This window comes from Moschus berezovskii, chromosome 1 (assembly GCF_049115385.1).
Source record: "Moschus berezovskii isolate FMDL1 chromosome 1, NW_MosBer_1.0, whole genome shotgun sequence".
Taxonomy (NCBI): domain Eukaryota; kingdom Metazoa; phylum Chordata; class Mammalia; order Artiodactyla; family Moschidae; genus Moschus; species Moschus berezovskii.
The window spans coordinates 65601534-65625255 of record NC_142460.1 but is presented as its reverse complement, the minus strand read 5'-3'; the positions used below and the strand labels follow the sequence as shown (position 1 = coordinate 65625255).

Here is a 23722-nt window from a genome sequence, read left to right as displayed (position 1 = left end):
TGTTTCCACTGTTTTTCCATCTATTTCCCATGAAGTGATGGGACCAGATGCCATGATCTTTGTTTTCTGAATGTTGAGCTTCAAGCCAACCTTTTCACTCTCCTCTTTCACTTTCATCAAGAGGCTTTTGAGTTCCTCTTCATTTTCTGCCATAAGGGTGGTGTCATCTGCATATCTGAGGTTATTGATATTTCTCCCAGCAATCTTGATTCCAGCTTGTGCTTCTTCCAGCCCAGCGTTCCTCATGATGTACTCTGCATATAAGTTAAATAAGCAAGGTGACAATATACAACCTTGACGCACTCCTTTTCCTATTTGGAACCAGTCTGTTGTTCCATGACCGGTTCTAACTGTTGCTTCCTGACCTGCATACAGGTTTCTCAAGAGGCAGGTCAGGTGGTCTGGGATTCCCATCTCTTTCAGAATGTTCCACAGTTTATTGTGATCCACACAGTCAAAGGCTTTGGCATAGTCAATGAAGCAGAAATAGATGTTTTTCTGAAACTCTCTTGCTTTCTCCATGATCCAGCGGATGTTGGCAATTTGATCTCTGGTGCCTCTGCCTTTTCTAAAACCTGCTTGAACATCTGGGAGTTCACGGTTTACATACTGCTGAAGCCTGGCTTGGAGAATTTTGAGCATGACTTTACTAGCGTGTGAGATGAGTGCAATTGTGCGGTAGTTTGAGCATTCTTTGGCATTGCCTTTCTTTGGGATTGGAATGAAGACTGACCTCTTCCAGTCCTGTGGCCACTGCTGAGTTTTCCAAATCCTTTCTCTAATCTGTCTCTATAATGTTTATTAATCACGTATGAAGAAGTAGCAAGAGAAATAATATGCTGAAAAGCAAATCACAATGTAATAGTATTAGCCTGAGATAGAGTTTGGGGCATAAACATTCATAGCAACAAAACATGGAAGCAAAATAAATTCACCTAAGCCCCTGAAACATTTTTGTTTCAGAGGAAACTAACAGGGAGGGGGCAGGGGAGGAGACATGATATTGTTAAACCTGCCTTTCCTGCCAGTGTGTTTGTTTGCATTGGTATCAAATATTCATTTTCCTTTAAATCCCAAATGTTATTTAATCTGGTCACCTTGTAAAGAAAGATACTAATCTAGGCATAATGACAGATGGAAAGTTTTTAAATGATCTCGGACTTATGCCCAAAGATTCTAACCTCATATCTCTTCCTTAGAAAAGCTTTTGGGGAAATATGAAAATATTATTCCTCTGGCAGAAAGAACGATATTAAGCCAACCTATGGTCAGTTACAAAAGCTCACAGCTTCCTCCCTCAGATATTTAATCAAACGCGACTGAACTGAACTGAATGATTAAAGAAACATTAAATAGTTTCATTCATTCTGAGCTTATCTTTATTATTCCTTTTTTCAACTCTGGGTTTCCCCCTTTTTCCTTACTTTCTAACTTCTTTATTTGCATATTTAACTCTTTAAAAACTTGATTTAGTAAATATATGGAGAATCTTCAACCCAACAAAGATGGAATATACTATCTTTTCAAATACATGGAACATTTACTACCAGCGACATTGGGCTACATTCGAAAGGCAGTCTCAACACAATTCAAAGGGAACACATACAAAGCAACAGAATTGCAAATAATCAATAAAAAAGAATATTTGGGGGAAACTGAAAAGTATGCTCCTAAATAACTTATAAATTAAATAGAATTTATAAACATGGATTTTATAAACATAGAAAATGCAACATTCAAAATTTCCCAAGAGTGAAAGCTACCATACACGAAATCTCACAGGAGGTAGCTATAGTAGTATATAGAAAAGGAATTCTATAGAAAGGTGTCCGGCTTTCCAGGCAGCTCAGCAATAAAGAATCCACCTGTTGTGCAAGACCTGGGCTCAGTCTCTGGGTTGGGAAGATCCCTGGAGGAGGGCCACCCAGTACTCTTGCCTGGAGAATCCCATGGGCTGGGGAGCCTGGCAGGTTATAATCCATAGGGTCGCAAAGAATCAGACATGACTGAAGCAACTGAGCACACATGCAGTCTTAGATGTATTATATGTAAATATAAGAAAATTAAATATAAGTGAATATTCAACTCAAAAAAACTAGAGAGAAGGAGAATACAACCTCATGACATTAAAGAAAAAACTGAAAATAAAATTGACAAATCCGTAACTAATATAAAATTTTAACAGACCTCTATCAGAAAGTGAAATATCAACTGAACGAAAAGCAATTAGAAATAGAGAATACATAAACATATAATTAAAAAGAGGTCCAAGAGCCTGGCTTTACCCCACATTGAGAGGAACTTTTAATTTCCTTTTAGTTTCCCTGGAGCCAAATGACCACCCATCATATCTACCCCAGACCTGGAGTCCATAGGCCTGCAGTCCATATCTTCTCCAACTATGCATTTCTAGTCTGTCTGGCCCACAGGTGGCTTGCCTTAGTTTGGGTTGTTTAATTGCCACTACATATTTTTTACCCGCTTACTTTGATTTATTTCTCTCTTTTTAAATATCTTTTTAATTTCATAGGTATTTTTGATAGTTTATGTATCACTGTTATATGTTTGAATCAGAGGAGATATGCTGAAGCATAAACCCACTTGTCATCTTGGTCAGACGTTATCACTGTTGAATTTTTTTTATTTTTAGTTTTGATCAGCAATACAGCAATACATGCACAATATATAGTAAAATATTCCCATCAAGAGATACAGAATGCATAATTATGTTTTACATGCTATTCTATTTAGCTTCCCAACAGATGATAAATAATCTCACAATACAACTTCTGTATACCAGCTGGTTAAATTAACCGATTATAAATTTTATCACATGATAAGTTATTTGTTACTTTTTCTATATGATTTTTCCTTCAAAACAACCCTTGAATCTAGCTCTTTACTCGCCTCTGCTCCAACAGCCTTTCTACTCCCCAACAAGCTTAAATATCACATCTTTCCTAGCTTCCATTTTGATCATGATGTTTCTCTGCCCCTTGCCCACCAGGGCATTGTTATCACTCTTCACTGAAATGCAAATCCCTGGAAGAACCATCATCCCATATCCTTGAACTTTAGTGACTAAAAATCTCCTTTAAGAAATCTTCTGTCATTAAACCACGTTCACCTTTCATCCCAGACTTTCATTATATCTACATATGTATATTGGATTATGATTTATCAGTCTCTATAAAATAGTGGTCCCCAATCTTTTCGGCAACAGGGACTGAATTCATGGAAATCCATCTTTCCATGAACCAGGGTGGAGGAAGCGATAGTTTCAGTTCAATTCAAGTGCATTATATTTATTGTGTACTTCATGTTTTTTCATATCATATCAGCTCCACCTCAGATCAGACATTAGATCCTGGAAGTTGGGGTCCTTCTTTATCAGTCAATTGGGGATGATAATATCTAACTTCCAAGTTGTCGTGGGGACAAAATGAAACACAAGGATGAAATGAGAATGAAATAATGTGCATGTAAAAGTCGTGTCCAGGGGCCGGCACATACTTATTCCTCAATACATAATTCCCTCCCTTTCCTGCCTTCCATATGTTTCTCAAGCTTATTACTCATTAGGCTTTAAGTGACTTTAGCATCAGGAACTGCTTCCAGCTAAGCACCGGCTCAGAGTTCCTACAAAATGGATATTCAGGTGTGTGATGAAAGTGTACACCTCCCACCTCCTTCCCTGCTCCTCTGCCACTATTCTCACCAGGGTCACTGAGCTCCTCAATTAAGCATCACCCCTCAAAGGTTCACATTCTCACTGCCAGCAGCATATCAGAAGGAAGTCTCTGGGTTTCAGAGCACAACACATACAATCAAAGAGAGAAGGTCATCAGTGCAGACACCGGGCACATTGACTGGAGGCCCCAGCTCACCTGCCAGAACCAGCTTCCCTGAAGCAGGAAAAGGCTTGTCCGCAGAAGTTCCACAGTTATCTTGTCCTGCACGAAGAGCTCCATGAAGGCGACAAGGCCTGCCGAAAAGATGACCAAGACCAGAAGCTTGTGCACAAAGATGTCCAGCATCTCCCGGCCATGAATGTGATTGTAGAAGACAAAAGCTGTCAGAGGCAGAAAAAACTGCCTTTTTCAGTGAAACTATCTACTGTTTCCCTCAATACACAACTTTCACAAACACACACATTTATTTGTCCAAAATATCAGATGCTCACTGCTTCCTAAAATATTGGAAACCTCTAGCATTTGGGGGACTTCCCAGGTGGCACAGTGGTAAAGAACCCACCTGCCAATGCAGGAGGTGCAGGAAATGTGGATTCTATCCTTGGGTCTGGAAAGTCACCTGGAGTAGGAAATGGCAACCTACTCCAATATTCTTGCCTAGAAAATCTCATGGACAAAGGAGCCTGGTGGGCTACAGTTTATGGGGTGGCAAAAGAGTCGGATATGACTGAGCACACAGCATTTTTGGAGTCATCACTATCTCTTTAGGATGGAATCTTTGAAATTTCCTTTCCCCTTCCCCAGCCTTTATTCTCTTCTCCAATACATCATGACATTTTCTATATTTCAAAGCCATCTTTTATGCAAAAATAAGAATAATAAGCATGAAGGGAACAGTGAAATGGGTGTTGAGGTGAACAGACAGATGAATGAGACAAACCCTCACCTTAAGAAATTCAGTCCACTGAAGGCAATAAATATACACACAAGTCATAAGAGTGGAATTTGATGGGTATAATAAGATTCTCTGGAAGCTCCCAAAAAGTAGTAACTAACTATATTTTTTAATCCCATGGACAGAGATGCTGGCTTCAGTTTCATCCTTTTCATTTAGATGAAGGGGAAAAGATGTTCACTGAAAATATGGTAACATCCTGAGATAAAGAGAATCATGGCATCTCTAGTGCCCAACCGAAGCTCTTACTTTTGGATGTGGGAGGCAAAGTGGACATTAGAAAAGACAACTCTTGATAATGGGGATATTTTTCTAGTTCTACAACCAATCTATCCTTTACATATAAAATAAATGAAAATAAATCATTAAATACTTGTTTTCAGTGTTTCCGTACAGAGTAACAGGGAGGCTAATGGAACAAAGAATGTTAGGACTTCAATTTTATGTCACCAGATTTTTTGGACCCTGTTTATCATGTAATAGTGGAGTTTCACTATATCAGTATTAGATTTGGAAGCTACTCTACTATGAGTGGTCTCCTTGTTAGAAGATATTTATGCTTCACTATTCTCAGCTCAATTTTATATGTCAAAAATGGAAATAATGATCATCTCTTGGATAAATCAGAGATAAACCATGTCTGTCATTGTTGTTGATTCATTGCTTAGTTGTAACAGACAAGTTTTGCAACCACCATGGCTGGAACCCACTAGGCTCCTCTGTCCATGGAATTCTCCAGGCAAGAATACTGGAGTAGGTGTTTCTTTAAGAAAAGTGTGAAATGTGAATAAAACACATTGAATGACTTGACTTGCCTGGTTGTACTTAATGAGTCAGTGTGTGTGTGTGTGTGTGTTAGTATTCAATCGTGTCCAACTCTTTGTCACCCCATGGACTGTAGCTCGCCAGCCTCCTCTGTCCATTGAATTCTCAGGCAAGGATACTGGAGTGGTAGCCATTTCCTTCTCCAGAGGATCTTCCTGACCCAGGGATCAAACCCAGGTCTCTTGCATTGCAGGCAGATTCTTTACCAACTGAGCCACCAGGAAAGCCCAAATGAGTCAGTAGGGAAGGAAAATCTTCGGCATCCTGTCTAGGACATCTCAATAGCTCACCATGACCCAAACCAAACAGATGACCTTATGGGCCAAGGCTATACCAGGACACAAAAGAAATATTTTCGTAAAGGGCTAGACAAATGTCCAAGAATAATGAAAGGTATATGAAAATACTCATACTTACCCTCCACAAATAAGGCATTTGATAACATTAACTTGCTAAAGGAGGCAGGAAGTGAAATGATGGTAGAAGATAAGATGTTTGTTACACCCAGCAGCCCAAAGAAGAAGTACATGGTAAAATGCTGCCAGCTCAGGAGTTGGACCCACTGACCCTCTTGGTAGTCATACAAGGTCAGGCGTGGTCCTCCAGGAATAAACTGTTCTCCAAGGATGCCTGCAGAGGGATATATCACACTTTAAGCCATCTTTCCACAACTTGACTGAAAACAGAAGATGCAGAAGAACCAGCCTACTTCTTAGCCTAATATATTATCTTTTTATGGCACTGATTCTACTGTCTGGGCTGTTACCTAACAGCCGAGCACTGGTTCTTTAGGCCGGTTTTGAAGCTTCAAAGATTGGTTTGGATAATCACTCTTAGTCAAAGATAGTGAGTTTCATCAAACAGCTATTTCAGATCTTCAAAGCTAATGGCCTTAGTTCCACAGAGTTCCCCGATCAGTTCCCCTGATGGCCTTAGTTCCTACTTTAATCTAATGACTAGATAAATCCTGAGTAATTTTAGATTTAGATTTGTGAGATTAATCCTATAGCATCCGATCACTTCTTCTTACACAGTACATCTTTGGGTAGTGAGTTGTCCTTGGTTCAGGATTAGAATGCTAGAGTTCAGCTTCTCCCCAGTTAAGGATAACTGAGAAAGCACACACAGATACAGCATACAGTCTAGCCAGTTACACAAATTCTGAAAAACTTTCTTGAAGATGCTACTTCATTTATTAATCTATAGAATTTGGCAAGGAAATTCCTCTCTTTGATCCACAGTTGGATGACCATCACAAAAACCTCTCATCATGAACAAGGCATGAATAAAATCTAAAGGAAAATTAGGAAGTTTTGCCTTCAGTAAATGAGAGGCTGAAGTGGAACTCTAAAAACAAAGAACATTTTTACAGAATCATAGAACCAATGGAAAGGTCTTACAATCATCTGGCCCAACCTCCCTCTCTAATTTAGTAACTACACAAAAAGGATGAGCACAGAAAATAAGGTTTTCTTTAGCCTGAACCCTGTGGATAGCCTATCAGCAATAATTTATTATTGACACTCTCCCATAATCACTTGATTATCTTCGTGACATTTTGAAAAATGGTTTTGGATAGAGTTAACTCTTTCAGGCCTCAGAATAACTGACATAAAATTATCTTAAAGGCTCCAACTAAATCTAAAAAGGAAATTCACCTTGAGTGGACAGGCAAGTTGATTGCTATAACTAACTCATAAGGAACAGTTCTTTGTATAACATGAAGTATAAGTTCTAGTAAACTATACCAGGTAGAAATTACAATTAGAATAGGTATTCAGGTATTTTTAATAAAATATTTATTTTAGTAATTTTTTGTTTTGATATTGAATTTTCTTTTTGTATGTGAAAATACCCCAAAAAGCAAACAGAACACAGAAAAGGGTCACTCACCAGTTAAAGTCATTCCAACTAATACAATTCCTTCCAACATTTCAATTCGACGGAATAATGATTTGGAATCAAGGTAAGAAGTCCGTTTCTGCTTTTTGAAGGCATATTTCAGAATGCACTTTATAGTCCACCAAATCCCCAAGATAAGTAAGAAGGATCCAGGAAGAGCATGGCCTTTGAAATTCCCCATAACTACCAAAATAAGAACATAGAGAAGATGAACATGTTTCGTTTCCAAAACTTGGCCAAAACGTCACTTATTCCTGTATACTATCTTCTGATGATGATAGATATACTGCTGAGTCGGAGGATCCAGTATAACTGTCGACAGACATAGACCTCCAGGAATAAACAAGATTAACAATACCATCAAGTAGAAAGAGACATTCATTGAACACTTAACCTTGTTCTAGGCACTGTGTCTACTCGTTTACATGTGACATGTAACCAAATTTTCACAATATACCCACGAATCAGGGGTTAAATCACATTTTCAATTGGGATACAGGTATAGGAGTGAAATTACTTATCCAAATCTCACAATTATTAAAAAAAAAAAAACTTTCACTGTTTTTAACAAGGAGCTCAAAAGATCTCTTAAAAATGATAGTGTACTCAGCCAACACACTTTAATCATATTTGAAAGACAGTAATAGAAAAGTTCTATCTTTATGTTTAAAATTCGAAGTGTTACGAAATTGCCTACAAAAAGTTTTAAGTAGGTAATTTCAGAGTATCAAACATCAAGTGTGTGGAAGAGACCACTAGTGCTCATCAAATATCTGTGTCCTCTTCCGCACACTTTTTCCAGCCTCATCTCCGTTTTAATCAGAACCACGTTTCTAGTTCTGTCCAGCAGATTGTGGCAGTTGTCACTTTCATGCTAAGTCAGTTAAGAGCTTATGTGACTCCTTTAACTTGTTTTTTCCCTGCCTTGGCAACCTAGGCATGGCATATCTACAACATAGAAGACAGTCAACCAGATTACATCAGATTTTTGCAGGAAACAACCCTTTATTGAGTTAAGTCATTAAAAGTTGACATTTAACAGCTTAATCCAGCAGATTTAGAGGGATACCACGCCAAATCAAATTGTAAATTCTGTAAACATAACTGCTACATGATCGAGCAGTGAAAAACAGAAATACCCTCCTTTTTTGGTCAGTGCTATAGAAAACCAGGCTTGAACTGAATTGCTACATGATTAAGCAACAAAAAACAGAAATACTCTTTTTTTTGGTCTTGACCAAATATGTCTTGAATTCAGTCTTACAGAAAATTAGTCTTGAATTATATGAGTTTTTAATTACGTGAGCAGTCCTTTGTTCAAAGCTATTGTACCTTCTACAGAATAACAAAGAGAGAACTCAGAATCATCCCTGTGGATCTGACAGTAGATCAGTGCAGAAGAACTCATGAAAGGGGGATTTCAGGATTCTCCCCAGACCAGCAGGGCTGGGTGCTGGACCTCTGGGTTTGGGACAGATCTCTTTGAGTTACTTTCACATCCTCCTGACAGAACTGTGAAGTTTGAAAGATGAACAATGAAGCTGACTAAAACACTAAAATTCTCTTAAATCTCCAGCTGAGATCCCAGACGGACATTTCAGCAGTCCCTGAATCATCCATACTATCCTAGAGACTCTGCCTCAGTATACCACATAGTGAAAAGTGCAGCTTCTTATCCAGACTCTGACTCTAATGAGTGGCGGGTCTGGATGTGGTCCCTTAAGCTCTCTGAGCCTCGGTTCTTAATTAATAAAGAAGGAGGTGGCTACCTGACACCTGGACTTCCTTCCTGCCCTAACAGATTCACTGATTCATTATCCTAACCACCGTCTTTATCACAGTGTTATTGAGTCCTCTTACTTGTCATAGGTTAGGCAACCACAGTTCAGTTCAGTTCAGTTCAGTCGCTCAGTCGTGTCCGACTCTCCGCGACCCCATGAATCACAGCACGCCAGGCCTCCCTGTCTATCACCAACTCCCGGAGTACACTCAAACTCATGTCCACAGAGTTGGTGATGCCATCCAGCCATCTCATTCTCCGTCGTCCCCTTCTCCTCCCGCCCCCAACCTTTCCTAGCATCAGAGTCTTTTCCAGTGAGTCAACTCGTCGCATGAGGTGGCCAAAGTATTGCAGTTTCAGCTTTAGCATCAGTCCCTCCAATGAACACCCAGGATTGATCTCCTTTAGAATGGACTGGTTGGATCTCCTTGCAGTATAAGGGACTCTCAAGAGTCTTCTCCAACACCACAGTTCAAAAGCATCGATTCTTCGGCGATCAGCTTTCTTCACAGTCCAACTCTCACATCCATACATGACCACGGGAAAAACCATTGCCTTGACTAGACGGACCTTGGTTGGCAAAGTAATGTCTCTGCTTTTTAATATACTATCAAGGTTGGTCATAACTTTCCTTCCAAGGAGTAAGCATCTTTTAATTTCATGGCTGCAATCAGCATCTGCAGTGATTTTGGAGCCCAAAAAAATAAAGTCTGACACTGTTTCCACTGCTTTTCCATCTATTTCCCATGAAGTGATGGGACCAGATGCCATGATCTTTGTTTTCTGAATGTTGAGCTTCAAGCCAACCTTTTCACTCTCCTCTTTCACTTTCATCAAGAGGCTTTTGAGTTCCTCTTCACTTTCTGCCATAAGGGTAGTGTCATCTGCATATCTGAGGTTATTGATATTTCTCCCAGCAATCTTGATTCCAGCTTGTGCTTCTTCAAGCCCAGCGTTCCTCATGGTGTACTCTGCATATAAGTTAAATAAGCAGGGTGACAATATACAACCTTGATGTACACCTTTTCCTATTTGGAACCAGTCTGTTGTTCCATGTACAGTTCTGACTGTTGCTTCCTGACCTGCATACAGGTTTCTCAAGAGGCAGGTCAGGTGGTCTGGGATTCCCATTTCTTTCAGAATGTTCCACAGTTTATTGTGATCGACACAGTCAAAGGCTTTGGCATAGTCAATGAAGCAGAAAGAGATGTTTTTCTGAAACTCTCTTGCTTTCTCCATGATCCAGCAACCACAAGAGACTAAAAAATACTTCTACATGGGATTGAAAAGTACACCTACACTATAATTTTTTTTAACTTTTCTGGAAAAGAATCTGATATATTCTAAAGGAATCTTAAAGATTTTACACTCATTGGTACAGGGAATACACTTCTAGGAATTTATCCTAAACATCTAACTGGAAATAGAGGTACCAAATTAGGAACAATATACATGTCTAAAATTAGGAGATAGGGGATATATTCAGTTAAAATAAATAAATAGGATTTTTTTTTAAACTGAGGAAGATCTGAAGATCTAGAACACTAGATCTGAATCCCAACTTTATCATTTACCCGCTCCATGTCTTTGGGAAAGTTATTTACCCCTTCAGGGCCTCAGATTCCTTTTCTGTTGTGATCATGGGGCTCATGTGCTCAGTCGTTTTCAACTTTTTGTAGCCCCCTGGATGGTAGCCTGCCAGGCTCCTCTGTCCATGGAATCCTCCAGGCAAAAACACTGGAGTGGGTTGTCATTTCCTTCTGCAGGGGATCTTTCTGACCCAGGAACTGAACTCTCATCTCTTGCGTCTCCTGCACTGGAGGAAAATTCTTTACCACCTGGAAAGCTCCCCTCTTTTGTTAAATAAGACAAAGTTTCTAAGTGATAAAGCTAAAATGAGATATTTCAAAGCAAACAACCCACAGTATTATTAAACTAGTTCCTGCTATTCTCAACCCATCTCAAACTATGAAAGTAAAACAAAAGTAAAACCAGATGAGAAATTCTACTTGGATACCAACTGCAGCAAAGCAAGAAGCGGGTATACAATTCACCTAGCAATCATTCATGTATGGCCTGTAACATTGCTCCTGCTGTTGTCTTAGAAGGTTACTAGAATTTTCTGTAGTTATTTAACTCCTTGACTGCAATTAAAGAATAAGCTGCAAGTAGATTGAAAGCAGGAACCAATCTACTCTTCCATACTCCACTGGACCTATGAAGCTCTAAGTTAACAAGAGTAAATAAACCCTTCTTATAACACATTGGAGAAGGAAATGGTAACCCACTCCAGTATTCTTGCCTGGAGAATCCCATGGACGGAGAAGCCTGGTAGGCTACAGTCCACCGGGTCGCAAAGAGTCGGACACGACTGAGCGACGGAACGGAACGGATAACACAGGATCACATATTTATTCAACACCTCCATTGAACACCTCATCTTATTTATATCACCCACTACCAGAAAATAATATTTTCTCCAGTTACCACCACTCATCCACCTCAGTTCAGATCAGTTCAGTCGTGTCCAACTCTGCGACCCCATGAATCACAGCACGCCAGGCCTCCCTGTCCATCACCAACTCCCAGAGTCTACCCAAACTGATGTGCATCGAGTCTGCAATGCCATCCAGCCATCTCATCCTCTGTCATCCCCTTCTCCTCCTGCCCCCAATCCCTCCCAGCATCAGTCTTTTCCAGTGAGTCAACACTTTGCATGAGGTGGCCGAAGTATGCTGACAGCCTCAGCATCAGTCCTTCCAATGAATACCTAGGACTGATCTCCTTTGGGATGGACTGGTTGGATCTCCTTGCAGTCCAAGGGAGTCCAAAAAAAAAAAAAAAAAAGAGTCTTCTCCAACATCACAGTTCAAAAGCATCAATTCTTCGGCGATTAGCTTTTTTCACAGTCCAACTCTCACATCCATATATGACCACTGGAAAAACCATTGCCTTGACTAGACAGACCTTTGTTGGCAAAGTAATGTCTCTGCTTTTTAATGTGTTGTCTACGTTGGTCATAACTTTCCTTCCAAGGAGTAAGCATCTTTTAATTTCATGGCTGCAATCACCATCTGCAGTGATTTTGGAGCCCAAAAAATAAAGTCTGACACTGTTTCCACTGTTTCCCCATCTATTTCCCATGAAGTGATGGGACCAGATGCCATGATCTTAGTTTTCTGAATGTTGAGCTTTAAGCCAACTTTTTCACTCTCCTCTTTCAATTTCATCAAGAGGCTTTTTAGTTCCTCTTCACTTTCTGCCATAAGGGTGGTGTCATCTGCATATCTGAGGTTATTGATATTTCTCCCGGGAATCTTGATTCCAGCTTGTGCTTCTTCCAGCCCAGCATTCCTCATGATGTACTCTGCATATAAGTCAAATAAACAGGGTGACAATATACAGCCTTGACGTACTCCTTTTCTTATTTGGAACCAGTCTGTTATTCCATGTCCAGTTCTAGCTGTTTTTTCCTGACCTGCAAATAAGTTTCTCAAGAGATAGGTCAGGTGGCCTGGTAATCCCATCTCTTTCAAAATGTTCCACAGTTTATTGTGATCCACACAGTCAAAGGCTTTGTCATAGTCAATAAAGCAGAAATAGATGTTTTTCTGGAACTCTCTTGCTTTTTTGATGATCCAGCGAGTGTTGGCAATTTGATCTCTGGTTCCTCTGCATTTTCTAAAACCACTTACTCAAGTCCAAAAATATGGAAGTCATGCTAGAGTCCACTTATGTCCCTGAAAACTAATTGGTTATTTATACTTACTGCCTCTACTTCCTTTGTCAACCGTATCCTGCCCCAAACTTGGTTGACTTCCCCTAGCCTCTTGAATTTTATTTATTTGGAAAATCCTCCCTGACGGACAGACAGGAAAGAATCACTCTTATATCTTCTCAGAGTACTCAGTCTTACTTTAATGAATTCTTTGTGTGATTAATTACTGGAAATGTGCCTTCTCCATTAGCCTGTATGTTCATCATTATATTGTGAGAGCCTGTAAAGCAGGTAATTGAGGCATCTCAGCAGTTATGAGCCTGGGTCATCCATTTTTTCTCTTTTTTTAGGTTCCTGGTATATGGGGGATAAAAAAGAAGGAAGTTCTAAAAGAGAGTTACCAAAATTATGGTTGCTAAATATTCAGGTTTGCCTAATAAGTGCTTTGAATACACACATAAAATATATTGCGTATTTTAGAAATAGCATGAAAATATCTGAATTGTAAAGCTCTAAGCCAAATCTACCTCCATGACCAGCTAACAGATTCTTGTGCCCCCAAAGGCTGAGCAAAAGAATATATCTCAGAACAGTCCCTGGGATGTGATAGGGAGGCAATGGGAATAGTTGAAAGATTTTGAGATGATCAGAGTGGGATAAGAAATTATTCCTTTTCCTATGTCAGTTATAGAACTTCTGTATCATTAGCCTTTTAATCTGAAACATTCTGAAGGTCCCAATCTTTCTGTTTAAAAGACCCAAACAAAATGAAGTCAAAGCAGGCTTGCTATATTTGCCTGGCTAAGGGACTCAACAGACACAATTTCTCCTAGCAACAAAAATAGCACTCACTTAATTTCACTTCCATTGTGGAGAGAGAAAAATCACTCAGAACCTCAAACATCACTCCAGTCAACTTCTTGAACACCACCACCTGTATATCTGTCTTTTGTTCCCTGTTTTACTATTGCCTGCAAGTGGAATTGCTGGTAAAAACTTAGTAATCCAGACTTTAATTAGATCTCAGTCCAAAAGCTGACATGTTGCCCTTGGAAGGAGAACATGGGGCTCTCTTCCACAAAGCAGAGCACACCCGCCAGACAGCCAGCAGAAACCCCGGGAAAATCACCAGGCTAGCAAACCAGAAGATCCTTCCTCAGCATCCTCCCTGCTTAATCACACCACTTATAAAGGTTCAGGCAGCCCTAAAGTGGTGAGCTTCAAGATTCAATCACTGGTTTCTAGCTTCCAGTCATCCTAAAAATGTATACCCTTCCCCATCCAGAAAAAACCCTCTGCTCTTAATGACACCAAACATCATTCCCTAAGCTAAGACAAGAAACAATGCCTGAAACCCCCATTAGCTGTATTTTACTGACCAACCCCTGACATACACAAACACTCACCACCCAAAAGGGAAATATTTTAAAACTCTAGCATTTGGGGGTAATATTGGGCAAATCTCAAGTGCAAAATCAGGTGTTAGGTGTTCATTCCCATTAACCAAAGCCACTTAAACAATGACCAGGACTGTGTATGAAAAGAGGAGAGAATTGAAAATAACCATGAGAAACAGATTCTAAAATTTACTTATTGGATTCTGAACCAAATATAAATGAATACCATGGAGAAAAATTTAAGTAAAAATTCATCTTCAGCCACCACCAAACTTTAAGTAAAAATTCATCTTGAGCCATGACCAAAATAAAATATTACTAAATCTTATTTAGTAATTCATATCAAGACATTTATAAATCCAATACAATAAACCAATTTGAGCTATTTCTTGAGCTCACTTTATCATTTGCCTTCACTTTCAAAGCAATGTGTATATAAGCATATGTAGCTTTATTATTTTTTTGATTCTCCATCATTCCATATCAGTTCTTTCTCTCCCAAATTTCAACTGTTTTGAAAGACTTTCTTAGTTAAATTATCCTTACCTTCACACTTTCCTCAGTGTCAACTCCCATGCAGTTCTCTTCTCCCAGAATAGAATTTACAGTGGTCCCAGTCTCAAGAAGGAAAAGCAGATACTGACTGGCCTAAATCTAAAACTGTCCCCTCTTCCTCCTTGGAGACTAAACCAATGTGCTCATATCCTTCCACCTTGAACTTGAGCAGGTAAGTCTTCAGAATATGTCACAATGCCTGCATAAATGTGAGTCTAAGGACCACACCCTTTTAAACACCCTACCTCCAGTCCAAACCTTGTGCCATAGAGTATTTCCCAATGAGACTCACCTTGACACCCCACCCACATGACCACAGTCATGTCCCACCTGCTGTGAAAACCAGAGCCAGGGGAACATGTCTGATCTTTGACCTCTGTCTTCCAGGCTATCAAGATGGACAGGTGACAATAGGAAAGGCCATGGCAGCAGTAACGTAATAAAGCCTGATTTTAAGTCTGATAAAGACAAACGATCTTCTAACATACAGTGCCTCAAGCAAGAGATAGGCACAGGTGCTTAAGCTGGGAATCACAGTCAAATCAAATTTATAGGAATAAGAAATTTCAGTTCAGTTCAGTCACTCAGTTGTGTCCAACTCTTTGTGACCCCATGGACTGCAGCACACCAGGCCTCCCTGTCCATCACCAACTCTGAAAGTTTACACAAACTCATGTCCATTGAGTTGGTGATGCCATCCAATCATCTCATCCTCTGTCATTCCCTTCTCCTCCTGCCTTCAATCTTTCCCAGCATCAGGGTCTTTTCAACTGAGTCAGTTCTTTGCATCAGGTGGCCAAAGTATTGGAGTTTCAGTTTCAACATCAGTCCTTCAAATGAGTATTCAGGACTGATTTCCTTTAGGATGGACTGGTTGGATCTCCTTGCAGCCCAAGGGACTCTCAAAAGTCTTCTCCAACACCACAGTTCAAAATAAGAAAAGATGATGGGAAAACATTTAAGTAGGTCAACAGTGAAAGTCACTTGCCCTCACAGAATACACAAACTGAGAGATAGATGAATAAATCAGTTAGAATAAATTATTCTAAACCAATATGAGGCTTGCACAAAGTGAAATGTAAACAAGGAAGAAGCAACAGTCTGACTCTAACCTGGAGAGCCAGCAGCTGCTACCCTATCTACATTCAAGTCTTATTTCCTCCTTCAGTGTAAACTTTTGGTGAACAAGGGCCATGTCGCCTAGAATGCTTCACACCTAGTCAGCACTCAATAAATAGCCAATGAATGATGAGCTCCTGCCTGGGACCCCACCTCCCTGAAACACTGGCCTAGGTGGCAAACAGGATCAGAAAGAGTCAGGGTGCCTAATTAAATGCAGACTGGGCTCACTTCAGATCTACTAAATCAATCAGCAGGGGGAAGCCCAGAAGTCTGCATTTTTAAGCAGTACTCACCACTTGATCTTTAGGTACTATTGAGTTTTGAGGACCAAAGGCTTAGAGTATGTGGGGGACAAGCAAGTTGGCACTAAGACACTCAGATTTAAATGTGGCCTCCCCATCACCAGTCCCCAGAGGTATTTGTCTTCCAGAAGTACCTAAGTCCTGATGTGTTTGCTCACATCAGGCTTCATATTAGGCAATGGTGTGTGGCTCAACACCTCTCTCGAGACCAGATGATAATCTGCTCTGTCAGACGACAGTAACCATTCTAGAGTGCTGCCATTCTATTCATTTTACTCTATTTTATCATGCATTATTAAGACATCATTTTACTTTTATCTTTTCTATACCCCTGGTTCTTATTCTCATATCCTTTTCAATGTTCAGATAGCTAAAACCATCCATGTCACATGGATCATTCTTATTCTAACATCCAGAATCACAAACAGAACACTCAACCTGAAACTATGTGACAGGATAAGGCAATCCAAAGACTTACGTCTTGAAAAACAAAACTGACAATTGGAAAGGATGAATAAACGCCATATTGCATCATGTACCTTTAGCCAACTCTTCAAATATAGTAGCCTAGATTGTTTCTGTTAGTACTGTTGCACCTGATATGGGTAGGAAGCTAGCATGTACTACAAAGTGCTAATAACTTTTCATGTATCTGCTTATTCTCACTTTGAGAAAACCCAAGGAAATATTCTTTTCACCACAGTTCAGTTCAGTTAGTTGCTCAGTTGTGTCCAACTCTTTGTGACCCAAGGACTGCAGCATGCCAGGCCTCCCTGTCCCTCACCAACTCCCAGAGTTTACTCAAAGTCTTGTCCATTGAGTCGGTGATGCCATCGAACCATCTCATCCTCTGTCATCCCCTTCTTTCCATCACAGGTATGTCTTTCCACCACAGGTATGAGGAAACTGAGACTCTAAGAGATTTACTAACCAACACTATGGCACAGAGTTATTAAAGACCAGAGTCAGGATTTCAAGTTCTTTATATATCTGATTCCAAATCCCATTCTGTCCCCCTAGATCAGGACAAGACTAGAAAAGGTTTTTGAATAGCCCCATCAGACAGTATTCATCAAGTGCATTTGCATAGGTTAAACACAGAAGGGAGAGGAAGTCTCCCTCTAGGATTATCAATAACAGTTATCAGCACATGTGAAGGAGGTGAAGCCTTGAATGCAGCCACAATATTTATTTATCCACTATGGTAATCAAAGTCAGAATGCACAGGGATGCCAAAAAAAAGAAAACCAGGCTGAGTAGTGTGCGACATCATTTGACAAAGGTCTAGACACTAAGATGAGTATCAGTTATGTGGTAAGAATCTAAAGCAGTCATCTGTAGTTCCAGGCTTCATTCAGTTCAGTTCAGTCACTCAGTTGTGTCCGACTCTTTGCGACCCCATGAACCGCAGCACACCAGGCCTCCCTGTCCATCACCAACTCCCAAAGTTTACCAAACTCATGTCCATTGAGTGGGTGATGCCATCCAGCCATTTTATCCTCTGTCATCCCCTTCGTCTCCCGCCCTCAATCTTTCCCAGCATCAGGGTCTTTTCAAATGAGTCAGCTCTTCACATCAAGTTGCCAAAGTATTGGAGTTTCAGCTTCAATATAATTTCTTCCAATGAACACCCAGGACTGATCTCCTTTAGAATGGACAGGCTGGATCTCCTTCCAGTCCAAGGGACTCTCAAGAGTCTTCTCCAACACCACAGTTCAAAAGCATCAATTCTTCGGCGCTCAGTTTTCTTTATAGTCCAACTCTCACATCCATACATGACCACTGGAAAAACCATAGCCTTGACTAGACAGACCTCTGCTGACAAAGTAATGTCTCTACTTTTTAATATGCTGTCTAGGTTGGCATAACTTTCCTTCCAAGGGGTAAGTGTCTTTTAATTTCATGCCTGCAATCACCATCTGCAGTGATTTTGGAGCTCAGAAAAACAAAGTCAGCCACTGTTTCCACTGTTTCCCCATCTATTTGCCATGAACGATGGGACCAGATGCCATGATCTTAGTTTTATAAATGTTGAGCTTTAAGCCAACTTTTTCACTCACCTGTTTCACTTTCCTCAAGAGGCTCTTAAGTTCTTCTTCACTTTATCCCATAAGGGTGGTGTCATCTGCATATCTGAGGTTATTGATATTTCTCCCAGCAATCTTGATTTCAGTTTGTGTTTCCTCCAGATCAGGGTTTCTCATGATGGACTCTGCATATAAGTTAAATAAGCAGGGTGACAATATACAGCCTTGACGTACTCCTTTTCCTATTTGGAACCAGTATGTTGTTCCATGTCCAGTTCTAACTGTTGCTTCTTGACCTGCAAACAAATTTCCCAAAAGGCAGGTCAGGTGGTCTGATATTCACATCTCTTTCAGAATTTTCCACAGTTTATTGTGATCCACACAGTCAAAGGCTTTGGCGTAATCAATAAAGCAGAAATAAATGTTTTTCAGGCACTGTCTTGCTTTTTTGATGATCCAGCGAATGTTGGCAATTTGATCTCTGGCTCCCCTGCCTCTTCTAAATCCAGCTTGAACATCTGGAAGTTCACGGTTCATGTATTGGTGAAGCCTGGCTTGCAGAATTTTGAGCATTACTTTACTAGCATGTGAGATAAGTGCAATTGTGCGGTAGTTAGAGCACTCTTTGAAATTGACTCACTTTGGGATTGGAATGAAAACTGACCTTTTCCAGAACTGTGGCCACTGCTGAGTTTTCCAAATTTGCTGACATATTGAATGCAGCACTTTCACAGCATCATCTTTTAGGATTTGAAATAGCTCAACTGGAATTCCATCACCTCCACTAGCTTTGTTCATAGTGATGCTTCCTAAGGCCCAGTTGACTTCGCATTCCAGGATGTTTGGCTCTAGGTGAGTGATCACACCATCATGATTATCTGGGTCGTGAAGATCCTTTTTGTACAGTTCTTCCGTGTATTCTTGCCACCTCTTCTTAATATCTTCTGCTTCTGTTAGTTCCATACTATTTCTGTCTTTTATTGAGCCCACCTTTGCATGAAATGTTGCCTTGGTATCTCTAATTTTCTTGAAGAGATCTCTAGTCTTTCCTGTAATATTGTTTTCCTCTATTTCTTTGCACTGATAGCTGAGGAAGGCTTTCTTATCTCTCCTTGATATTCTTTCGAACTCTGCATTCAAATAAGTATATCTTTCCTTTTCTCCTTTGCTTTTCACTTCTCTTTTTTTCACAGCTATTTGTAAGGCCTCCTCAGACAGCCATTTTGCTTTTTTGCACTTCTTTTTCTTGGGGGTGATCTTGATCCGATCCCTGTCTCCTATACAGTGTCACAAACCTCCATCCAGAGTTCATCAGGCACTCTGTCTATCAGATCTAGTCCCTTAAATCTATTTCTCACTTTCACTGTATAATTTCAAGGGATTGATTTAGGTCATACCTGAATGGTCTAGTGGTTTATCCTACTTTCTTCAATTTAAGTCTGAATTTGGCAATAAAGAGTTCATGATCTGAGACACAGTCAGCTCCCAGTCTTGTTTTTGCCTACTGTATAGAGCTTCTCCATCTTTGGCTGCAAAGAATATAATCAATCTGATTTCAGTGTTGACCATCTGGTTATGTCCATGTGTAGTGTCTTCTCTTGGGTTGTTGGAAGAGGGTGTTTGCTATGACCAGTGTGTTCTCTTGGCAAAAATCTATTAGCCTTTGCCCTGTTTCATTCTGTACTCCAAGGCCAATTTTGCCTGTTACTACAGGTGTTTCTTGACTTCCTACTTTTGCATTCCAGCCCCCTATAATGAAAAGGACATTTTTGGGGGGCATTAGTTCTAAAAGGTCTTGTCAATCATAGAACCGTTCAACTTCAGCTTCTTCAGCATTACTGGTCGGGGCATATACTTGGATTACCATGATGTTGAATGATTTTCCTTGGAAATGAACAGAGATCATTCTTCTGTCGTTTTTGAGATTTCATCCAAGTATTGCATTTTGGACTCTTTTGTTGACTATGATGGCTACTTCATTTCTAAGGGATATTTGCCCACAGTAGTAGATATAATGGTCATCTGAGTTAAATTCACCCATTTCAGTCCATCTTAGTTCACTGATTCATAGAATGTCAATGTTCACTCTTGTCATCTCTTGTTTGACCACTTCCAATTTGCCTTGATTCATGGACCTAACATTCCAGATTCCTATGCAATATTGCTCTTTATAGCATTGGACCTTGCTTCTATCACCAGTTACATCCACAGCTGGGTGTTGTTTTTGCTTTGGTTCCATCCTTTCATTCTTTCTGGAGTTATTTCTCCACTGATCTCCAGTAGCATATTGGGCACCTACCCAGGCTTCATGCTACTTCACAACTCGTGTCAATGAAAAATGTCAAAAATACTTTGTCAAAAATCATAAAATTACACACTTATAATTTAGGGCTAAACTTTATTATATATAAATTATACTTCAATAAAGCTAATTGAAAAGGGAGAATGAACACTTCTGCACTTACTTCTCTCCTGGCAACCTGGAATACAATTTTGATGGATAAAGACTTAGCAACTATCTTAGATAATAAGGCCCATGTTGAAGAGACAGAGCAGTGAATCTGGACAAGTTTGTTAGGATCCGTCCCATTCCTGAATACTCCACTTCCACGAATATTTTATGCAATACGGAAGTGAAATCTATCATGTATAAAAGCCAAAAATATTTAAATCTATTTTGTACCGCAACAATAACCTTAAAAACTATGCTTCATATAATAGCTAACATTTAATGATTGCTTTCTGTATAGCAGTCTCCATTCAAGTAAGTGCTTTGCATTTTAACTTATTGAACTGTGGTGCTGGAGAAGACTCTCGAGAGTCTCTTGGATGCAAGGAGATCCAACCAGTCCATTCTAAAGGAGATCGATCCTGGGTGTTCATTGGAGGGACTGATGCTGAAGCTGAAACTGCAATACTTTGGCCACCTCATGCGACAAGTTGACTCACTGGAAAAGAGTCTGATGCTGGGAAGGATTGGGGGTGAGAGGAGAAGGGGACAACAGAGAATGAGATGGCTGGATGGCATCACCGACTCTATGGACATGAGTTTGAGTGAACTCCGGGAGTTGGTGATGGACAGGGAGGCCTGGCGTGCTGTGATTCATGGGGTCGCAAAGAGTCAGTCACGACTGAGCGACTGAACTGAACTGAACCTTCATAAGAAACCTCTGAAGTAGGTACCAATGGTACTCTTGTCACTCTGATTTTTGTAGACAAAGAACTTGAGGCAAAGTTAGAACAAAGATGTCCACAATCACACAGGTGATAAGCAACAGTACTGGGCTTTATATCCAACCCTTGGTCTATAGTACCTTTACCACAATGTACCATAAATACAGTTTAAAAATACATGACCAAGAAGACATTGGCAATAAATGTAATTGACAAAGGCTTAGCAGCCAGAATGTAATTTTTAACCAGGAATCATTTAAAAAGGGGAAAAAAAAATTCTGTTCCCCTATACCCTTCTACCATGGGCAAGAATAAGAACAAACAATTCAACACAAGGCAAAACCTTAATGACTGATAATCATATGAAAAAATGTTCAATATCACTAGAAATCAAAGAAAACTAAATTTAAAGTAGAGCTATATTTTCACCTATTAGTTTGTCAAAATTAAAAAGATCTATTACATCAAGTGTTGAGGAGAGTGTGAGGAAATTGGAACGCTTATACACTGCCAGAAGTGTAAATGAGATTGCTGGCCACAGTCCAGCACTTCCATTTGTACTATGTACCTTAAAAATTCATAGACTAGACATGTTCCCTTGAATATATATATATATATATATGCGTATATATATATATGCATATATATATGTATTTATATATACACGTAAAGTATTGCTGCATTGGTAGTAGTAACATGAAATTAGAAATAACCTGAATATCCATCAACAGAGAAATGGAAAAAAAACATGAAGCAACATATACATAGAATACTAGAGTTAAAAAAAGACCTCTTTAAAGATAAAAAGCACTGGATCTATAGCAACATGGATAGATTTTTAAAGCATTACTACTACTACTACTACTACTACTACTAAGTCTCTTCAGTCATGTCCGACTCTGTGCGACCCCATAGACGGCAGCCCACCAGGCTCTGCCGTCCCTGGGATTCTCCAGGCAAGAACACTGTAGGTTGATGAAAATTGCAAGTTGCAAAACACAATTATGGTTTGATGCAACTTACATATTGTTTAAACATTTGAAACAATACCATACAATACCATTCATTGCTCACTCACATATATGAATATAAAAATATAAAGGCAAGGATAGGCACTTTTATAGTGGTTTCCTTTGGGGAAAGTGAAGAAAACTAGAACTGCAGGATGTCAGGGGGTGCTTCACCTGTAACACTCTCTTTTATTTAAAAGAAAGAAAATCTTGAAGCAAATAATACAAAATGTCAGTTTTGCATGGTCGGAAGAACTAGAGTATGCCATATTGTGCACTTTCATTATTTTTTTTTAATTAATAGACTTTATTTTTTAGAAATACTTTAGGCTTATAAAAAATTAAGCAAAAATTACAGAGTTCCACGTTTTCTCTCCCCAACCCTCACAGTTTCCCAATTCATAACATCATGCATTAATTCTTGCCTGGAGAATCCCAGGGACGGGGGAGCCTGGAGGGGTTCCATCTATGGGGTCGCACAGAGTCGGAAACGACTGAAGTGACTTAGCAGCAGCATAATGTCATATAACTGGAATCATACAACATGTAGCCTTTTCAGACTGAACACTTTCTCTTAGCAACAGGCATTTAAATTTCCTCTGTGTCTTTTTGTGTCTTGATAGCTCATTTCTTTTTAGTGCTGAATAATATTCCTGTAGGTAAAGAAGCAGTACTCTTGCCTAGAAAATCCCATGGATGGAGGAGCCTGGTAGGCTGCAGTCCGTGGGGTCGCTAAGGGTCGGACACGACTGAGCGACTTCACTTTCAATTTTCACTTTCACACATTGGAGAAGGAAATGGCAACCCACTCCAGTGTTCTTGCCTGGAGAATCCCAGGGATGGGGGAGCCTGGTGGGCTTCTGTCTGTGGGGTCGCACAGAGTTGGACACGACTGGAGTGACTTAGCAGCAGCAGGTAAAGAAGCAACATTTAGAACCAGACATGGAAAATGGACTGGTTCAAAATTGGGAAAGGAGTATGTCAAGGCTGTATATTGTCACCCTGCCTATTTAACTTCTATGTAGCAAAGAACTTGCAAAATGCCAGACTGGATGAATCACAAGCTGGAATCAAGATGTCAGGGAGAAATATCAACAACCTGAGATATGCAGATGATACACCACCCTAATGGCAGAAAGCAAAGAGGAACTAAAGAGCCTCTTGATGAAGGTAAAAGAGGAGAGTGAAAAGCTGGCTTAAAACTCAACATTAAAAAAACTAAGATGATGGCATCTAGTCCCACCGCTTCATGGCAAATAGATG

General features: G+C 39.8%; 1 protein-coding gene across 5 annotated transcripts in view; it reads right to left on the bottom strand.

Annotated features, from left to right (window-relative positions):
• The window catches only part of LOC129547113 (transmembrane protein 45A-like), a 131191-nt gene that overhangs the window by 20616 nt on the left and 86853 nt on the right, over positions 1 to 23722 (bottom strand). For 4 of the 5 annotated variants that reach the window (XM_088836572.1, XM_055413234.2, XM_055413016.2 and 1 more), the window contains 3 exons: positions 7366 to 7557; positions 5890 to 6102; positions 3888 to 4072 (listed from right to left, as the gene is read on the bottom strand). In XM_088836572.1, coding sequence (XP_088692698.1) covers positions 3888 to 4072; positions 5890 to 6102; positions 7366 to 7555 — 588 coding nt within the window. In that variant the 5' untranslated portion in view covers positions 7556 to 7557. Of the gene's footprint in view, positions 1 to 3887; positions 4073 to 5889; positions 6103 to 7365; positions 7558 to 14815; positions 15031 to 23722 lie in introns of those variants that run through there. The other variant, XM_055413091.2, reaches the window with a different exon arrangement.